Source organism: Helicoverpa zea, chromosome 7, assembly GCF_022581195.2.
Source record: "Helicoverpa zea isolate HzStark_Cry1AcR chromosome 7, ilHelZeax1.1, whole genome shotgun sequence".
Classification (NCBI taxonomy): domain Eukaryota; kingdom Metazoa; phylum Arthropoda; class Insecta; order Lepidoptera; family Noctuidae; genus Helicoverpa; species Helicoverpa zea.
Genome location: NC_061458.1, coordinates 1,998,451 through 2,018,994, shown reverse-complemented (window position 1 = coordinate 2,018,994; position 20,544 = coordinate 1,998,451). Strand labels below are relative to the sequence as shown.

At 37.3% G+C, this 20,544-nt stretch overlaps 2 protein-coding genes across 2 annotated transcripts; both read left to right on the top strand.

Annotated features, from left to right (window-relative positions):
* The first annotated feature begins 4,825 nt into the window (after positions 1–4,825).
* Positions 4,826–11,844, top strand: LOC124632172 (membrane alanyl aminopeptidase-like). Its single transcript, XM_047166880.1, has 16 exons — positions 4,826–4,963; positions 5,367–5,593; positions 6,478–6,749; positions 7,030–7,185; positions 7,317–7,640; positions 7,730–7,913; positions 8,025–8,266; positions 8,356–8,548; positions 9,119–9,299; positions 9,451–9,551; positions 9,637–9,816; positions 9,933–10,120; positions 10,459–10,626; positions 10,802–10,945; positions 11,249–11,327; positions 11,471–11,844. The coding sequence occupies exons 1-16, from the start codon at positions 4,960–4,962 to the stop codon at positions 11,681–11,683; spliced, it is 2,856 nt and encodes a 951-aa protein (XP_047022836.1). The 5' UTR covers positions 4,826–4,959; the 3' UTR covers positions 11,684–11,844.
* A 995-nt stretch (positions 11,845–12,839) lies between these two features.
* On the top strand, positions 12,840–20,191 carry LOC124632171 (membrane alanyl aminopeptidase-like). Its single transcript, XM_047166879.1, has 16 exons — positions 12,840–12,948; positions 13,679–13,938; positions 14,463–14,746; positions 14,997–15,152; positions 15,234–15,554; positions 15,683–15,866; positions 16,158–16,396; positions 16,687–16,876; positions 17,076–17,262; positions 17,568–17,665; positions 17,767–17,946; positions 18,255–18,439; positions 18,590–18,757; positions 18,947–19,087; positions 19,512–19,596; positions 19,917–20,191. Exons 2-16 carry the CDS (start codon positions 13,681–13,683, stop codon positions 20,124–20,126), a joined length of 2,886 nt encoding a protein of 961 aa, XP_047022835.1. The 5' UTR covers positions 12,840–12,948; positions 13,679–13,680; the 3' UTR covers positions 20,127–20,191.
* The last annotated feature ends 353 nt before the right edge of the window (positions 20,192–20,544 follow it).

The window sequence follows — 20,544 nt, the reverse complement described above, 5'->3', positions numbered from 1 at the left end:
TGCCTCTTTGTTGCTCGTTGCGTGCTCTCGCTTGCACTTCAAGCCTTAAACGGAACGCTTCAGAGCGAGGTAACGCCGCATGAGTCATGTTTTTTCGTGCGTGCAGCCGGCTCCATCGATTTATAAGATGTTGTCACGTCAAAAGAAAAATATATTTTATAAAAATTGGTGTCAATTAAATTGGCCCGAAGTGTTTCGTCGTCCTGACGTACGTCAACCGCAGCTAAGAACCAATCCCGAGTGACGGCTATGACGCGATGCGCTGCGGGCCAATCACCGCTTTACCGCCGCCCCCGCGCTCCCTTCATACCACTAAAGGGACCCAATAAATCACTTCTGCGCAGGTGAAAGACAGGGCTCGACTTCCGTGCCGGTAACTGTACTTAACTAGCAAACGACAAGTCAGTACATGAACGCGCGATTGATTATTTAAAATGTGTAGGTAGTTATAAAAAGTAATCTCGTAATCGTGATTGCAACTACAATTTGTAGTTAGTAATCAAATTTTTTAACTACTTTTTACGATTATTTAATGTAATTTGCAGTTTTGATTACTAACTACAATATGTAGTTGTAGTTAGTAATCAGTAGTTAGATTTCATTTTGCCCAACACTGGCTATGCTCCATAATTATTTCAATCGAATAGTAAAGCAATTGATTTTTTACTCATCGTGAAATAGTTCTATTACCTTATTATTATAGTTTTGTTATAGCATAACCTACAATCGCTGCACTAGCGGATTGATGCTATTTATTTTAATTATGAAAGCACGAATATTCGACAATATATCACTGAACATATATTTAATATCGAAAGAATCATTACCTTTATCGTCGCAATTATCGTTGCTATAAACAATTTACACCACATTCACTTTTCACTGCACTTCATACTTGACGAAAATATGTAAATATATTATTGAATAGCAGCTGTTTACGCGGACGCATCGCTCACTCAAGTGGGAGAGAGACAGATGTCGAACGCTGCCGAACGCGTAGGCCGATTGTGCGATGGAACGCCTCAGAGCGAGGTAACGCCTCAGAGCGAGCTAACGCCTCAGAGCGAGGTAACGCCGCATGAGTCATGTATTTTCCTGCGTGCAGCCGGCTCCATCGATTTATAAGACGTTGTCACGTCAAAAAATACCGTATTCTATAAAAAACCTACCTCATCGCCTTCTCCTAAGTCTGATAAATATGTACATACTATCCTGAACATCAATACAAAATAACACGAACATTTTAAAAAACATACTGCGGTGGCTAAGTTTATCTTGGACACCAATGGCTGATAAAAAGGTGAAGGAAAGCATCTTGAGGAAACCTGGACTATATAGAGGTAGTATGAAATCACTAAACCGCATTGATCGCAACCGTGGCGATTCACGCTCAATCCTTCTCCGTATGAGAGGAGGCTTGTGCCCAGCAGTGGTACGATAAAAAAGCTGTAACAGTAGGTAACTACGATTATTATCAAATCTTATAAGCTATTCTACATATCTCTCGTGTGTATTCGTTCTAGACAAGGAGTTAGGAAAGACGAGCGGAGATGTCATAAGGCAGGCAGGTAGGCACCTAAAAAAATAATATAGGCGATACAAACTAAGGCTTTCGGTTTCTTGAGACATAATGTCAGAGATTGGTGCTTTAAAAAAAAAAATGGTCGGGTTACAAAGGCGTAGGAGAAAGTAAAGTTCCTCGTTCTCCGAACACTCGCATTTTGGCGAGCTACTTTCTTAGGAGATTGTCCATTATGACATCTCCGTCTCGTCATTTTGTTCTTCTGTACTAGATATGGTTTGTGAAGAACGACTGTCAGTAAGCAGTACAGCGTCACCTGAAATTGTTTAGAATAGTGGTGAAATAATGCAATTCTGTGTTGGTTGTTCCATGTATACCTATACAGCACTTAAGACATACTAGAAACGTCCAAAGTTTTCTCTCGAAGATGATGCATATTTTATTCATTAAGTGATCGTATTACGATTTGTCATTTGAACCAGTCATACCTTGTGGTATTGGGTTGTTCGGGTTGAGGAGGTCGGTCGCACCTTGTAATGTAATAATGGTACTCAGCTGCAATGGCTAAGACTGGAAGCCGACCCCGAATATTGGGAAAAGGCTAGGCAGATGATGAATATGATAATGATCACATTACGATTTTTAAGACCTGAATAAGAAATCTGAAATCGCTAGCTTGAATTAAAAATATGTACGAGTATATGAAGAGGTCTGGGCCAATCAATCGCTATGTAATAGGCCGATGAACATAAAAATGATAGATTAGCAATTATTAAAGATTCCTGCTAAACCTATTGTCAATAATCCCATCGTTTCCAAAACGATTTAGATAAGGCTTTTCAATGATGACGTTAGTAGAGATACCGGACCAATAAAACGCACCTAGTTTTTATAGGTTACAAATCAACGAACTCCGGGAAAAGGTGTTGTTGTAAAGATAAATAAAAAAAAGGGATTTGTTAAAGTAAGTTACCACTGTTAGTTTTCTGATACTTTACAAAATACTTCAAAAATAATACAAAACAGTACATAAAATTCTCAGAAAATATGTAATATTGTAATAAGACACAGTTGCAATCTCTATTCCTTCTCTCTTGTAGTTCGAGAGGATAATGGTATCGGTGACAAGACCAATGCAGATCAGACGCAGGACAAACAGCATAACATGCTCTCTAAGGAACATAGAAAAGATATCGGTAACCTATTTCTAGTCGCATTAAATAGTCCTTTTAAGCCATCGGTATATGTTTTCGATGTATCTATACTAATATTATAAAGCTGAAGAGTTTGTTTGTTTGAAGGCGCTAATCTCAGGAACTACTGGTCCGATTTGAAAATTTCTTTCAATGTTAGATAGCCCATTTATCGAGGAAGGCTATAGGCTAGTTTTTATCCCGGTACGGGAAGTAGTTCCCACGGGATGCGGGTGAAACCGCTGGCAGAAGCTAGTGCAATATACGGAACAAAGTGCACGGTCCTAGCAATAGTTAATGATAATAGCATGAGGTCTTGGAGAAAAACTTCTTTCTGTTATTTTATAATGCGGAGAATCCTTTTTTACTTATGATAATACGAAGCGGACTCAATGGCCATTATACAAATTAATGTACATGAGTTGTGAACTGTATGAGTCACATTTTTTATGGTTGCGATTTAACACATTTGTTACAAGTAACGACATCTATTGAGTCAAAGAATGAACTAACAAGGAAAAATATTTTAGTCTTTTATCCATTTATTTTTTTTTAGTTGTGCCATACTCGCAACAACTGTTGAAGATGTTCAAGTTCAAATGACAGAGGGACCACCTAAACTTCCTTCCCATCATCATCTGCTGAGCTTTTTTCTCAACTACTTATGTTGGGGTCGGCTTAAAGTCTAAGCGGATGCAACTGAGTACCAGTGTTTTACAAGAAGCGACTGCCTATCTGTCCTCCTCAATCCGGGCAACCCAATACCCTTTGGTAAGACTGGTGTCAGACTTACTGGCTCTGACTACCCATAACGACTGCTAAGGATGATAAATGACAGTCGGAACCTACAGTTTAACGTTCGTCGAAACACAGTCATTGGTGTCCAAGATATACTTAGAAAAGTTGCATTGGTACTCGCATAGAATCGACCACTCATACTTGAAGGTTTGGTTTTTTACCCATTAGGCCACCGATCCTTCCCAAATAGAATTGAATTTCATCATGATAAGATGTTCACCCATCCATGGACCATGGGTTGCTTAACCTTATGACGCACCATTTTACGTACGATCACGACGATTAAAATATAACATCCTTGCAGAGGACGTCATAGAATTCTTAGTCATAATGTTAACATGCCTAATTTATCAGTCTTTAGTGCATCTGATATTGATAGCGATAACTTTTCAACTATTTGTGATGATAACATACCTGATAGATTTTTTCGTTACTATCTGTACTAATATTGTAAAGCTGAAGAGTTTGGTTGTTGGTTTGTTTGCTTGAACGCGCTAATCTCATGAATAGTAGTCCGATTTGAAAAATTCAGTGTTCCCATTTATCCTGAAAGGTTATATGCTACTTTTGCCCTCTGCACGAACTATCCGGGCTCGGGCAGAGGCTATTTTTCTATCGCTGACCAAAATAAGCTCTTAATGGAAATATCTCCCTTATTTTTTTGTTAAATAACTCGGTACTCATTTTTGTTGTAAATAAATATAACATTTTTGTAATAAGAATAATTTAAATAGAATTCGCAAAGCAACAACTTCAAACTGCATCAGTAGTCGCACGGGTGACGACTGTGCACCAGATCACGGGTTCGATTCTCAGATCGGGGCGAAATTGCTTTGTGGGCTGTAGAAACTTTCACAAACAGCCTGGAAGTTGGTGCTTGATTCACCCGGGCATTGGAGAGCACGTCAATGTCGGTCCTGCGCCTGATCTCTCTCCGGTCGTATCGGATTGTTGTCCCATCGAGCTTTGACAGTGAAGGACTAGAGTGTGCACTTGTGTATGAGCAAATGCTTGTGCACTGTAATATGTCCTTTACAGCTGGCTGATTTCCTTATATGAAAACTACCACCATGATCGCAATTGGCCTTGGACGCTATTATTGAGAACCCCGGTTTTTGGCCAGCCATAGGCTGATAAAAATGTATAAGGCTCTATTTTTAAATAATTGCAACATGTTGATATTAACACATTTAAGTACATTCCTAGACAGTAGCAAGAGTATGCGTACGCCTCAAAGGCCATTACATATCTGAAATACGTATCGAACAAAATTTTTTATCTACTGATTACCGGATAACTATTGATTTCAAATATTATTTTGATTAAAAGTAGTCCATTGAAAATGTAAATGTTAGGTACATAAAGATAAGTTAATGATTAATGATAAATATATAATATTTCGGCCATAGATCTCTAGTTGTTCATTTGGTACCGTCCAGGGAAGCTATGGGTAAGGTGCATTTTTAATATTTTTTTTTGATAAGCCCAAAGTACTCATTATCATACTGATTGAGATAGTTAAAAATCTTTATACTTATTCTAAGAATATTGGATTTTGAAACATCTATGAAAATCATGAAAATGCAATTCCAAAAATTTTTCAAATGTGACCTTGAACTTTGAGAACATTTATTTGTGTTAAGACTATCAAATATGTACAAATGAGAATCAGGATCCACAATGTGGCAGGCCTTGCGAATCACGGAAAACTCTTAAAGACATTGGTGATTGTGCATTTCATTTTCGCGACGAAAGTTAAATAACGTCGATTTAAAGGCAAATACTTGATCTCTCGAGCTCTCGAATTGATTACATTCTTCGTATGCCTTTCTAAATTTGTAAATTCTTCTCAGGTACCAACATGTTGTTTCCCACCGTATTTTGCATCCTCCTGGGATCCATAGCGGCCATTCCTCAAGAGGACTTCAGGTCCAACTTGGAGTGGTCTGACTACAGCACCAACTTAGACGAACCGGCGTACCGTCTGCGTGATGTGGTCTATCCTACTGATGTCAACCTGGATCTGGATGTCTACCTAAACCACCTGAACTTCTCTGGACTTGTACAGATTGATGTTCAAGTGAGTATGGCATTTTTTTTCTATTTTTTTCGCTGGTATTTGATGATGCTTTGATACTAGAGCGATGTAAGGATTTCTCGGTGTCGATGTCAACACAAGACGACGTGATGCTACACATGAAAAATAATGTTCTATGTGAATTTGATAATTAATTCTCGAATAATGGTTATGAACGGTAAAGTTTCAACAGACGATAAAGCTCATTTTACATTGCTTAGTGCTGCCCTCTTTATGGTAGATAAAGAACTTTAGTCACCAATTGACTGCCTTTATTTAATTACATAACGGCATGCGAAAATGGTTTTCTTCATAGTTTTTTTCTGTTGAGTGAGTGTCTGTTCATAACAACTGATTTAGAAGAAAACACCTTATATAGGGAAAATACTTAAAACAATAATTTGAAAACTAAAAATTGTACTTTTTACATTTTGAAATATTGCTTGCGCCAAAAAAATATTTCCCTTTACGGATCTAAGCATTTTCGTTATCAAGTTTTTACAATTTCATATCGATTTTATCGTTATCCGATGATAAATGGGTTTCATAGTAATTATTGATTAAGTTATTATCATATCGGAACACAGACAATTATTCGTGACTATGTAGTTATTTCAAAACTTTTGCCTTTTATATCTTAATCCGTGTTGCGTTATTTTTTCTAAGTACCTACCTAATAGGTACTTAACACCTTTGACTTTTTGGAATTTCCCAATATTAAAAGGCGTAGACGTTTCCTAAAATGAATTAAATAGAACCATCGAAAAAAATTGTATCGTTCAGGACGATAAATGATAAATAATTAGGCATATTTAATTTTAAGCAGAGTAGTTTTGCTGTCACAAAAGAAATAAAAAACAACGAATTATATTCTTTATCCTTCACAGGTACGAGAGAACAATTTACGCCAAATTGTTCTTCACCAAAAGGTGGTTTCCATCACCGGAGTGAATGTTGTCGGACCTAACGGCCCAGTTCCTCTCCAGTTCCCCCATCCTTACACCACTGATGACTACTATGAGATCCTTCTCATCAACTTGGACCAGCCCATCAACATTGGCAACTACTCCATCACCATCAGATACAATGGCCAGATCAACGCTAACCCTCTTGACCGAGGTTTTTACAGAGGCTACTATTACCTGAACAATGAATTGAGGTAAGATGAAGATGTAAAATTGAGTGTTTATTTAGTGATCTTTTCTCTTGTATTATCTGACACCGTTAATATACAAAAATAGAATATTCCGATTACAACAAGTGTTGTGGCAGGATTAAAATTACTTTTTAATATTTAGTATTAAACAATATACGTTAAGCATGCATATGCTTTCTCTGTTTTAATGTCGATAAGTTTATATACTTATGCAAGTTCGTAACTTCGTTTTTAACACATTTACTATTTTCAGAATGTTTAACATTATACTTTTAATTTGCAGGGTCTACGCCACCACTCAGTTCCAGCCTTACCACGCCAGGAAGGCCTTCCCTTGCTTCGATGAGCCCCAATTCAAATCCCGCTACACTATCTCCATTACTCGCGACACCAGTCTGTCTCCATCGTACTCCAACATGGCTATTAGAAGCGCCCAAGAGTAAGCAACATATATGTATTTGATATTACTTTAATTTTAATTACTAAATCGGCTAAGTTATTTCTTTAGAATTTTATCAAATCTTGGGAATATTTATTTATTTTAAAATATTTTGTTTTTCTTTCTAACAGCGTTAGTACCTCCCGTATTCGGGAAAATTTCTACACTACTCCTATCATCTCCGCCTATCTGGTTGCTTTCCACGTCAGTGACTTCGTCTCCACTGAATACACCAGTACCGATGCCAAACCCTTCAGTATTATCTCCCGCCAAGGTGCCACGAACCAGCACCAATATGCTGCTGAAATCGGTCTTAAGATCACCAACGAACTCGATGATTACTTTGGCATCCAGTACCATGAGATGGGACAAGGTGCTTTGATGAAGAATGACCACATCGCTCTTCCTGACTTCCCCTCCGGTGCTATGGAGAACTGGGGAATGGTCAACTACAGGTTTGTTTTAAAGACTTATTTCTGCTAGTGTCAATTATTTAGCAATAAACAAAACAGCAAAATAATAATTTCATATTTTATTTTTTTAGGGAAGCCTACCTCTTGTACGACGCAAACAACACCAACTTGAACAACAAGATCTTCATCGCTACCATCATGGCTCACGAATTGGGACACAAATGGTTCGGTAACCTCGTCACTTGCTTCTGGTGGAGCAACCTTTGGCTTAACGAGTCTTTCGCCAGCTTCTTCGAATACTTCGGCGCTCACTGGGTAAGTTAAATGCAGACTACTAGAGTAGACTATTATTACTTAAAAAAGTAGATTGATTGTAGAGTTGATTTTATTATTCAATTGTTAACGACACGACATATTATTCTACAGGCTGATCCCGCTCTAGAGTTGGATGACCAGTTTGTCGTTGACTACGTGCACAGCGCTCTCAACTCTGACGCCAGCCAGTACGCCACTCCCATGAACCACACCGACGTCGTGGACAATGACTCCATCACCTCCCACTTCAGTGTTACCAGCTACGCTAAGGGAGCTTCCGTCCTTAAGATGATGGAACATTTCGTTGGATGGAGGACCTTCAGAAACGCTCTCAGATACTACTTGAGAAACAAGTAAGTTTAGTGACATTATATGATCGATATTATTGAACAGATCGTATGAGACACTTAAGTATTTACATCTTCCATTTTCTTTATTTCAGCGAGTACGACATCGGTTTCCCCGTTGATATGTACACGGCTTTCAAGCAAGCAGTCGCTGAAGATTTTACTTTCCAACGTGACTTCCCCAATGTTGACGTTGGCGCAGTATTCGACAGCTGGGTCCAGAACCCTGGATCTCCCGTCATCAACGTTGCCCGTAACAACAACACAGGTGTCATCACTGTCAACCAGGTTTGTAAAACATAAAATGTTTATTTATTTATTACACAAAAACCTATCTCTGAGAGTAGACCCGAATTTTTATGTCACCTCTAAGAACTTTTGACAAATAAGTCGCCAAAGCCACTTCACGTCTGACTTCCAATTTGTAGTACCCCACCGTACCGATGCAGAATAAGGTGGGGTACAGTAATGGATATCCCGGATATATCTTATATATTTTCATATACATTTAAACTCTTATATATATGTTATGTATACGCTCGATAATTTTTTTATACTTTTATATTTATTGATAAACAGTACATGCTGCATTATAATGCTAAACTTTGTTACTCGACTCCTTTTTATTTTTTCAAACACAAAACGACCAAGAACTTCAAGCAAATCAAACTGGTAAAATATTTATTATTTTATATATAATTAGCATCCGAAAAACAAACTGGTAAAATAAATAGAAGATGGTGACGATGTAAGGGATGTGCACCAATCCTCAATAAGTAGTGCCAAATGCGTGGACATAGTGAACGGTTTAATAATTCGGAAAGACGCATGAACTAAAAATTCACATGTTTTATTCAGCAACGTTACGTGCTCTCTGGCGCTGTTGCCCCAACGACGTGGCACATTCCTCTCACCTGGACTCAACATGGCTCCCTCAACTTCAACAGCACCAGGCCTAGCACCGTCCTTACCAATGAGATTGGCACCATCAACGCTGCATCTGGAGACCACTTCGTCATTTTCAACATTGCCCAATCTGGTTCGTTTTCATATAATAATTATTGTTAAAATAATATTGAGAACGTCACTAATCTATTTAAGCATTATAAAATTTGAATGTTAAATACTGGATTAAAATACTATTGTTATACAGGATATTTAATATTAACTTTTATTTTTACTGTACATAGGTCTGTACCGTGTCAACTACGACACCAACAACTGGCAGTTGCTTGCTTCATACCTGAAGAGCAACAACAGACAGAACATTCACAAGCTGAACAGAGCTCAGGTGTGCTTTATTTATTTCTTACAAAATAATTTGGATGACGTCATTTATTTGTTTTATCAAACAAATCATTTTCTATATCTTTTAGATCGTCAACGACATCTTGTACTTCGTGCGTTCCAACAGCATCAACAGGACTCTCGCTTTTGATGTCCTCGACTTCTTGAGGGATGAGACCGATTACTACGTATGGAATGGAGCTCTTACCCAGATCGACTGGATCCTTCGTCGCCTTGAACACTTGCCTACCGCTCATGCTGCTTTCTCTGTAAGTGATTGATACAACATTGATAAGAATTTGTTTAATAAGTCATTTGAATGTTCTCTCTTGTAATTTTTGCCAAAGTAGTCATTGTCTAAATCTGTGCGTTTTTTGTTCTATAGGAATACATCCTCGAGCTCATGAACACGGTTATCAATCACCTTGGCTATAACGAGCACAGTACCGACTCTACCTCCACAATCCTCAACCGTATGCAGATCATGAATTACGCCTGCAACCTTGGACACAGTGGCTGCATTTCTGACAGTTTAGACAAATGGAGGCAGCACCGTGCGAACGTATCTAACTTGTAAGTAACAATTAGCTTTTTTAGCCTTCGTTCACGTGTAGTATGGAACAAGATACCTATATATTACATTTTGTAAAGAAACTGAGGGTTTAAAACCACCATCCATCCTCCATCCTCCATCCTCCGAGCCTTTTCCCAATCATGTTGGGGTCGGCTTCCAGTCTAACCGGATTCAGCTGAGTACCAGTGCTTTACAAGAAGCGACTGACTATCTGACCTCCTCAACCCAGTTACCCGGGCAACCCGATACCCCTTGGTTAGACTAAACCACCATCAACTTTATTAACTACATCAACGTATTTCTTCAGTCGGTTTCTCACTCTTAACTTTGTTCATAGGGTACCAGTGAATCTCCGTCGTTACGTGTACTGCGTTGGTCTTCGTGAGGGTAACGAAACTGACTACAACTACCTGTACAGCGTGTACAATTCTTCAGAGAACACTGCTGACATGGTTGTCATCCTTCGTGCTCTCGCTTGCACCAAGCATCAGCCTTCTCTTGAGCAGTAAGTTTGTCATTTACAACAGATTTCGGTTTTACCACGTTATTAAGAGCTGTTGTAATTTCAAGCGGTTTTAAATTGTTATTTCTATAACTACTTAAACAGCTTAAACACGTGACCTACTGACTGGTATCTGTTGCCAAAAAAACTGAATTTAATGTTCTATCTTCAATTACAGCTACTTACAACAGTCCATGTATAACGACAAAGTCCGTATCCACGACCGCACCAATGCATTCTCCTTCGCTCTGCAAGGCAACCCTGAGAACCTTCCCATCGTTCTGAACTTCCTCTACAACAACTTTGCCGCCATCAGGGAAACGTAAGTTATATTTTGAGTTTATTTAATTTTTATATCATTACATTACATATTGAAACTATTTATTAACAAATAAAAAAGCAAACAGTAAAACTATGTATCGAAAAATTCATTCACATTGCTGTCAAAAGAGATCGTGTCTAAAAGGCTGGCTGCATTGCCACGCTGAATGGCAATGCATATTCGTTGACCGAAGTATATGCCAGCCCTTTGGTCACGAGTGGACTCCACTAAGCTCTTGATTCGTGAGTTTGAATTTTCTGCTTTCTATTTGGTTGACTACAATATCATTGTTTTCGATTCTAGGTACGGAGGTGTTGCTCGTCTCAATATTTGCCTCAACGCTATTGCGGCATTCTTGACTGACTACCAGACCATCACTCAGGTTAGTACAGTATTCTTAATCTACAACTAAGTCTGACTTTGATATTATACTTATTTTTGGAGACAACTTCGCGATGACATAGAATACTTCATTCTACACTAACATTAGTTTTACTTAATACTAAATGCTGTTTATTCTTGCAGTTCCAAACTTGGGTGGACTCCAACCAATTGGAGCTGGTTGGCTCTGTCAGCGTTGGAAATAACGTCGTTACCGCCGCCTTGAACAATCTCACTTGGGGCAACGGCGCAGCTGTTGAAATTGTCAACTTCCTCAACTCTAGAAGCGGTTCCACCACCATCCTTGCCTCTTCAATCCTCATCTTAGCAGCCATGCTCCTACAAATGTTCCGCTAAGATGTTTAATTTTAAGTAGAGTTACACTTCACATTATTCTAATTTAAGTTTATCTTTTCGTTTTTGTTTGTACAATCAAAAATATTTTTTGACAGTTTTATTGTTAACGGTTGTACCTATAGTATTTATTTCTACCTAATAAATGTTCTTTTGTAAATAAATATGCGTTTCACTTATTTTTTGGTAAAATGAGAAGCCAATGGAACAGTTTCCACAAGATATAGTACAATTTTTTTATAATAATTAACCTTATAAAAACTATCCAACTATTTTATTTTTATAAAGTTTTGATTAATTAATTTAAACCTAAAATCTAAAAACAACCTATTTTTTATTAGGTTGTAATTCAGGGCTCTTTGAAAACCGAATCCTTAAAAGGAACTATTTATAATATAGTTCATAGTATATATTCATTACCATAGGCATATGTAAAGTTGAAAGAAGATTTTTTCATAGATAACTATAACGTTGGTTAATCTCTATTATATCAGATAACACTTTATCAAAATGTCGGTCTATAAAATAATCAAGAGAGAATTAAATTGACTTAAGTATATAAATATAATACAAAAAAATTAAGATCATGGTAACTTTGGTTTTTGTGAATTTCATAGGACCATATGGACCTCATAAGGAAGCTCAAAGTCACTCAGAGTCAGTGTGGGAGTCGTATCAGAAATGAGGAGATCTACAGAAGAACCAGACACAGCCAGTCACCGACACAGCCCGAAAAATTGCAAAGCTTGGGCAGGGCACATAGCTGGCGATAAAATGGCAGAAAAGTTCTCAAGTGGCGACCGCGACCTTGAAAACGCAGCGTGGACAGGCTAGGACAGGCGCTGCGTTTTCCAGGTGGAAAGGTCCTTCCAATAGATGGATGGACGATCTAGCCAGGGTCGCCAGTAAGCAGTGGGTGCGGGTAGCTAAACGTTGAAATGGCAAACTTTGGGGGAGGTCTTTGTCCAGTGGACGTCATTCGGCTGAGACAACGAATAGTTATACTCTAAGCAGAGAAAGAAAGACAGAATATTCGTGTAACAGATACAATTTTAAAACTAATAAATTACTATCAAAAAGTATTAAAGAGGTTTTTATTTTATAGCAAAATTGTTTATACCATCGATATGAAATACACGTGATAACTTATCGACGTGTTCAATAATTATATCAGCAAATAATGATTACGTTATCCCTTTTATTGACTTGATTGTTTTCGGCAAAGCTATCAGTCGAAGTATAATCGGCACTGTATAAAGGACATTCAGGTATGCTTATTTTTTATAATTTCTTTGTTTTCTCCGCTATACCATCATAATACCATTGATTGCAATGTGGTCTGTTATACAAAGATATCACCATAGTTTTATAAAAATACCATGTCTATTGAAAGATGCTTCTTTGTTTTACCAAAATACTTTGTAACCTTGAAACGAGTCACGTTGCTGAATTTATCATATATGAGATAGATAAAATCTTACATTTCATTGTGGGATGCAAATTTCTTTTATTGTTTATTTGCACAGTCTACTTCGTTATTCTACTATTTGCTTTCATAATTATTTTTAGAGAAAATGGCGTACTAACACTTTTTAATATTATCATCTGCCTTGCCTTTTCTCAACTACTTTGGGGTCAGCTTCCGGTCTAACCGGATGCAGTTGAGTATCAGGAGGGACTGCCTATCTGACCTCCTCAACCTAGTCACCCGGACAACCCAATACCCTCAGTAAGACTGGTTGTCGGGTTTTCTGACTTCTGCCTACCCGTAACGACTGCCAATGATGTCCAAATAATAGCCGGGACCAACAGTTTATTGTGCCTTCCGAAACACGGAATGCTTTCTTTTGAGTATGGAGCAAATTAATTCTAAATCGCATTTTTATCCTATCAATCATTTAATTTAATTGTTGTGTACGAGATTGATGACTATGATAATACCGAACATCACCATTGTATCATCATTTGCGTAATAAAGAAATTGTTTCTTGTTTCCAGAAATGTCCAAAATACTGCTCATAGCCTTGAGCTTCACGCTCTTGGCTGTCGCTAAAGGCGACCACCCTGTATCATGGTACAGGGATTTCGAAGACTTTCCCCTCCCAGATGTACCAGTTGCAAGAAATGCTGAACGCGCATACAGATTGCCTAAGACCGTGGTACCTTTAGAATACGATATTTATATTGATCTTTACTTTGATGAGGCAACAGACAAAAAGGATTACAGTTTCGAGGGACGAGAGAGTATACTCATAAAGGTATGTGAGTAAAAACCCGAATAAGCGTCATCATAATTTTCCTCACCTTAATAAAATAAAATAAATAAAAACAACTTGCTGCCCTTATCCCAATTTTATTTGGGATCAGTGCAGTATCTTTTCTTCTTCCATACTCCTCTATCTGCCGTTATCCCTCGATAAACAACATTATTTCTAAGCATATAAACTTTCACAAAATCCATCTTATATTTATTATATCGAACTCAAATTCGGGGTTTATCAGTTTCGGTTGGTTAAAAGGATTTACTTAGCAAGATCTAAGATATCGATATTAGCCATTTTATATTCTTGGAGAATTACCTTATACGATTAAAAGTATCAATGCTCTTGAAAGAATTAAAGATAAAAGGTAACTACAATAAAGAACACAAAGACAAAAAAACAGTTGAATAAACAAAGAAGAAATCAAATCTTTTTCAATAATTATGCGTATTTTTATTATAATTATGATAATATACTAAAGTTAGTAAAAAGTTAATGTACTCTAAAATTTTAACTTACAGGCTACCGAAGCAGACGTTAAAGAAATAGTACTTCACGCAAACGTAGACAAAGTAGAATCAGTTACCATTGCTGAACATGTAGGCACTACCGGGCCTGGCACAGCTAAATCTGTTCAATTCGAAACAGAAGAATTATACCATTTCTTGAAGATCAAACTTGATGAAGCCTTGAAGCTTGATGTCAATTATACATTGAATATTGAATATACTAATACAATGAACGAAGGTCCGATGAAGAGAGGAATCTGGAGAGGATATTATACTGATGCTAATGGGCGAGAACGGTGAGATATTTATGCTAACAGTATGAAACTAAAGAGTACAAAAATCCTGACAATGGGAGATAACTCTTTTATCGAGGAAGGTTAATGTTTACCTAGGTGCGCGAATATAATATGTCAATTTAATACTTATTCAACATTTCTTTGAGAAATCTGAGAAGTTGGATTTATTTTTCCTGAATAATCGAAATATGGGGACCTATTTGTTTTCATACTACGTCCAAGTGCTAATTAATGTTGTTGTTATTTGCAGAATCTATGCCACCACTCACTTCCAGCCATACAACGCCAGACAAGCATTTCCATGCTGGGATGAGCCTCTATTCAAAGCTGTCTTCAAACTGCATATAACTAGACCTGCTGCTTACGTAGGCACATTCTCCAACACCATTATTCTATCTAACACAACGTATGTCTCTTGTTGTACAATTTATTATTATATTTTAAAAACTTTAAAATAGATTCTCATTTTTCTCAAATTCTTTTTCAGTTTGGCCAATGGTCGTGTCCGTTCTGACTTTGCTCCCACTCCTGTTATGTCATCATACCTCGTCACCTTCCTCGTCAGCGAAACATTCCAAGTGCTTGCTGAAGATACCTCCTTCAAACCAGCTATCAGGATCATCGGCAGATCTAACACAGTTGGTTTAGCAGACCACGCCTTGGACCTTGCTGTCAAGATGACAGAGTTCTTTAACAACTATTTCGAAATGCCTTACGAGACATTGCACCCTTATTTGCTGAATGACCATATTTCATCTCCTGACTGGGCTTCGGCTGGAACTGAAAACTGGGGAATGGTCAGTTACAGGTTGGTTACAGTTTTTTTGTTCTTAGTAAACAATTTCTCCAGACTTTATTTGTAGCTCCATGAAGAATTTAATCTTGCTACATTGTTACATTTGTATACTCTAAATATATTGTTATATTATTTTTCAGAGAGCTGTACTTAATCATAAACAAATCAGAGACGATCATGTCTAACGAACACTACGCAGCCACCTTGGTATCTCACGAACTGGCACACAAGTGGTTCGGCAACTTGATCACTTGCTACTGGTGGAGTAACACCTGGATCAATGAGGGCTATGCCAGCTACTTCGGTTATATTGCCACCAATGTGGTAAGATAGAATACATTTAAAATTATAACTAGGCATGCACGCTACGTTTCGTTGCTTACAGTTATGTCTTAGAAACGTCGCGAAATGCATCGTTGCACTGTGAATGACTGATGTGTTTGTATGGTTTGATTACGAACTCCAACATCTTATTACTTTTGCTGGGAAGTTTGATCCACAATTTCTTCTTCCCTACAAAAACACACTAATTGAAATAAATGGCTTTTATCTTATTGTGTGTCAGGTCTACGCTTTTTTTTGAAATTTCCATCAAATAAGAAAAATGTATTGCAGATGTTCCCCGAATACGAGTTCCCCGACCATTTCAACAGCCGCTACCTTCAGAATTCCTTGTCTTTCGACTCGGGCTCTGGAACTGTACCATTGAACCATGAAGTTAATACTCCTCTACAAGTAACTGGCCATTTTGGAACGATCAGCTACTCGAAAGCTGCTGCCTTCCTCAGGCAGACTGCTAACATTATTTCTGCGGATACCTTCCAAAAATCTTGCAAATACTTTTTGATGGCAAAGTGAGTATTATTTTTAATTTCATGAGATTGTGAGGATAGCTTGTTTGTATGACGATTTCTGATAACAGATTACATACACAGTGATAACCTGTTACAGTTACCTAAACCTGAACAACAAGTCTAAAATAGCTGCCGGTTTTGGAAATATTCTCGAATTATTCCAACCACTTTTTCATGTTGAATCAGGCGTTGTTATGCTTGTTTTCCTATTGAAACAATAGTTTTTTCTTATGTTTGGGATGCCGTAAATTTTAAAGTTGTCACTAAAATGTATGGTTCGTATTTTTCAGCGCTTACAATGCGACTGATCAATATGATCTTCAAGATGCCATGCTTAAAGCGATTGAAGAAGACGGAAGCCTGGCTGATTACCCCAATTTCAGTTTTACGGAATACTATAGAATCTGGGTGAACGAGCCAGGATACCCTATTTTACAAGTGAATGTTAACCATGCTACTGGAGTAATTACGCTTACCCAGGTTAGTGCCATTTTAACTTGTGTATCTTTAAGATATGCGTGGAAAAAACAATATAGGTTATAAATATATGATGAAAAATTCACTCATCTGACAAAAATCATATACCAATATGAAGAAAACTAAACTGACAACATTCATCCCAAGTTTTTAATATGTTTTTCAAAGGATGCCAGTTTCTGTACTATTAAATTATTTCCAGGAACGCTTCTTCATAAGCGGAACAGGCAACTCCGCTGGAACAGTATATCCCATACCAATCACATACTCATCAAAGGGTAACAGAACCTTCGACAATTTGAAGCCTGAAAAGATGATGAGTCTTCCCAGTGACACTATTACGAAGAACGCTGCCGAAGAGTGGGTCATATTTAATAACAAACAGCATGGTACGTGGTTAATAAATCTGTATGTAGAATCTAATTTTATGATTTTATTTTTTAGTATATAAGTAGTTTAAGGCTGTACGAGTATATATAGTGTGAGAAATTGATGATTAGCAAATATGTTCTACAAGGAAGATGTGTTTTCCTTTCTTGTTTTCTTCCGGTTAGACTGGAAGCCGACCCCAACATGATTGGGAAAAGGCTCGGAGGATGATGATGATGATGATGATGATTGCCTTATAAACTTAACTGATTAAAATGCCAAGTATTTTAATTGAAACCGATTAATATTTTTTAATATCTTCCAGGTCACTACAGAGTTAACTACGATGAGAAGACATGGGGATTGATTTCCGAAGCTCTGCTTAATGAACCAGACACAATTCACTACTTGAATAGAGCTCAGGTATGTACTACTTTACACTTTACTTACATACTTTTTTTAACACTTGGTTGTCATATTGTTGTCTCCCCAAACACTACATGTAAATGTATTTCTTTGTTTAGGTCGTTGATGACGTGTTTGCCCTAATGAGGTCCCAGAGGATGACCTTGAACTTTGGTTTCGATATCCTGAGATTCTTGGCCAACGAGACCAACTTCCACGTTTGGGAGCCAGCAATCTCTGGCTACACTTGGTACAGAAATAGATTGAGGCACATTCCTGACAAACAGGCTCAGTTTGACGTAAGTATTATTTCTTTCATCCATCTTTTAGAAAAAATAATTCTCGAATTTTTACATATCATCTTCATCATGATAGAGGATGATACTCGTATATGCAAAAAATCGATAATTACTTGCATAAACCATTTGTAAAAATTAAATAGTTTGAAGACAACTAAATAGGTGAAGTCCAAAAGGCAAGTGTAATATACTCTAAAAGCTGTTGGATTAGGCCAAAAGACTTTAACAGACCAATTATTAATCAGGAGTACTATTTGTACAAACTTCTCTTACACCTATTCTTATCCCAAAACTCTTTTTATTTGCAGACATACATCTTAGGCTTGATGGAGCACGCGATCACTACTCTAGGCTTCGAGCCCGCTGCCAATGAGACTCCCACCGTGACGATGGCGAGGCAGAACATCCTACACTTTGCTTGTATGCTCGGCCATGTCAGGTGTAATCAGGATTCATGGGACCGATTCGTTAACTTGAGAGATAATGGTGTGCCGTAAGTATTTTGAAATAAACCTGTTTGATGATGTACTGACTAAATTGAACCTGTTGCTTATTATTTTGTTTGCTTACTTACATAATTGATACAGTACTTACGTAACGAAATGGGATGACATGGTATTGAAAAATTGGTTCATAATTTCAGTATTAATTCCCGAGTTCGTCGTAACGTCTACGTCACTGCCATGAGAGAGGGTGATGAGAACGACTTCGACTTCTTGCTCAAGCGATTCAGGGAGTCCAACTATGCTAATGATCAATTGGAAATGTTGAGAGGACTTGGAGCTTCTAGAGACCCTAAATTGCTGACCAGGTATGTTCTTTTTTACGATTAGAGAGTCCACGTAGGCTTTATCACAAAGAATACAAAACTAATAAAACATAAACTGAATTGACTCCCACAATCATTATTTTTTCATAGTGATTCTTGCCTTTATTTAAAAAATGAAGACAAAAATAAATACGTCCATTAACTTAAATGTTGTTATTATTCTTGTTATAGATACTTGGAACTGACTCTAACCAAAGAAGTGAGGTCTCATGACAAACTGAACTCTTTCAACTATGCTCTGCTTGGAAACCGAGAGAATGCCTACACTGTCTTGCAGTTTGTCAAGGAAAATATGGATGCCATTAGAACAGCGTTAGTATAATTTAAATTCAACTTTTATGGAAGATGATATATACCTAGTACAGTCTATTTCAGATCAGTGGTAACAGTTTTATAGGAAAACCGTACTTATTTCTATTGAGTTAAGGTGCATGACAGTTACCACTGATCCTGTGAGTTACCTGCCTGATGTGCGATCTACCGTACCTACGTATAAATTCTTAATTCATGACACTGGTCTGCGACTTGAATAGAGGGAGCACATAGAAGAAATGGAATGCATAACTGACTCTCAGTCTTGTTTTCAAATTTCATTTACTTGAGAATACGACTGCTGAGACTTTTATCGTAAACAAAAAACCTGATCGCTTTAAGTCCTGAAGCAAAGGTTCACCAATGTAAAATATGCCGTATAATTTATTTCCTTATCTATATTCTATATTATTATTTTATTTAGGTACGTCCACGATGCTCCTCCGAGACCAGTGCAGAGTGCATTGACTAACCTCGCTTCATATCTGGATGAACCTGGATTAGTTGAGGTAAGACTAAATAATAATAATTTCGTTAGTAATAAAATTATGCTACAAGGGAAGAATACACTGCAAAAGGACTATCTGGAGAAACACTCTTTGATTTTCCATGAAGAAGAGCACTGAGAATAAGTTTCTTTGTCTGGTAATAATACAATTCAATTGGCTGGTGTAAACTAGTAAATCTAAGAAAATAATTGTTCACATGGAATCTAGTAGCAAAGCTCTCCGTAAATAATACGAAGTACCTACTACGGCTAAAATTAATTAATTCCTAAGAATTCGAACAGGCAATATAATGCTTTCATTTTTTTCTTATTTATTTTTAGTATGACCACTGGCTTCGCACAGCTCATCCGTACCCTCTCGCACCTGAGTTCGTTGCAGCAATCAATGCAATCCCAGCAGCCAGAAACAATATGGCTTGGGGCACTGTTAACGCGGACTCCATTTTGGCAGCTGCGAAAGCGTCCGCAGCGGTACCGATGACTTCATTAGCCATGCTCGTCACCATATCTGTCTTGTTGTTCGTTGTTTGAACGTTTTAGATTTAAGCAACGTTGTTGTATTTATTGTTGTTGAAATATACTTTTTTATTTTTGGATTTGTTCTTTTAATTACTTATCTATCATTGGCGCACGAAAATACTTAAGTGTATAATAAATCATGATAATACTCGACTAGAATCCAGAAAGTGCAATAAGTGTTATATGATAAAATACTTAAAATAATGCTACAGGTTTCCATGTTGAAAAAGCAGGTCAAGAGTTCAAAAAATGGAATCGTAAATCGGGACCTTATTACTAAGACTTCGCTGTCCACCTTACAGTTTTACATACACATTTAAAATATTCACAGATGATGCATTTCTGTCGTGTCATGTATCTTCAACTGTCTACATAAACTGTTGAATAAGTAAATAAAATATTACTGAATATAGTTTCCTCATTCCTAGTG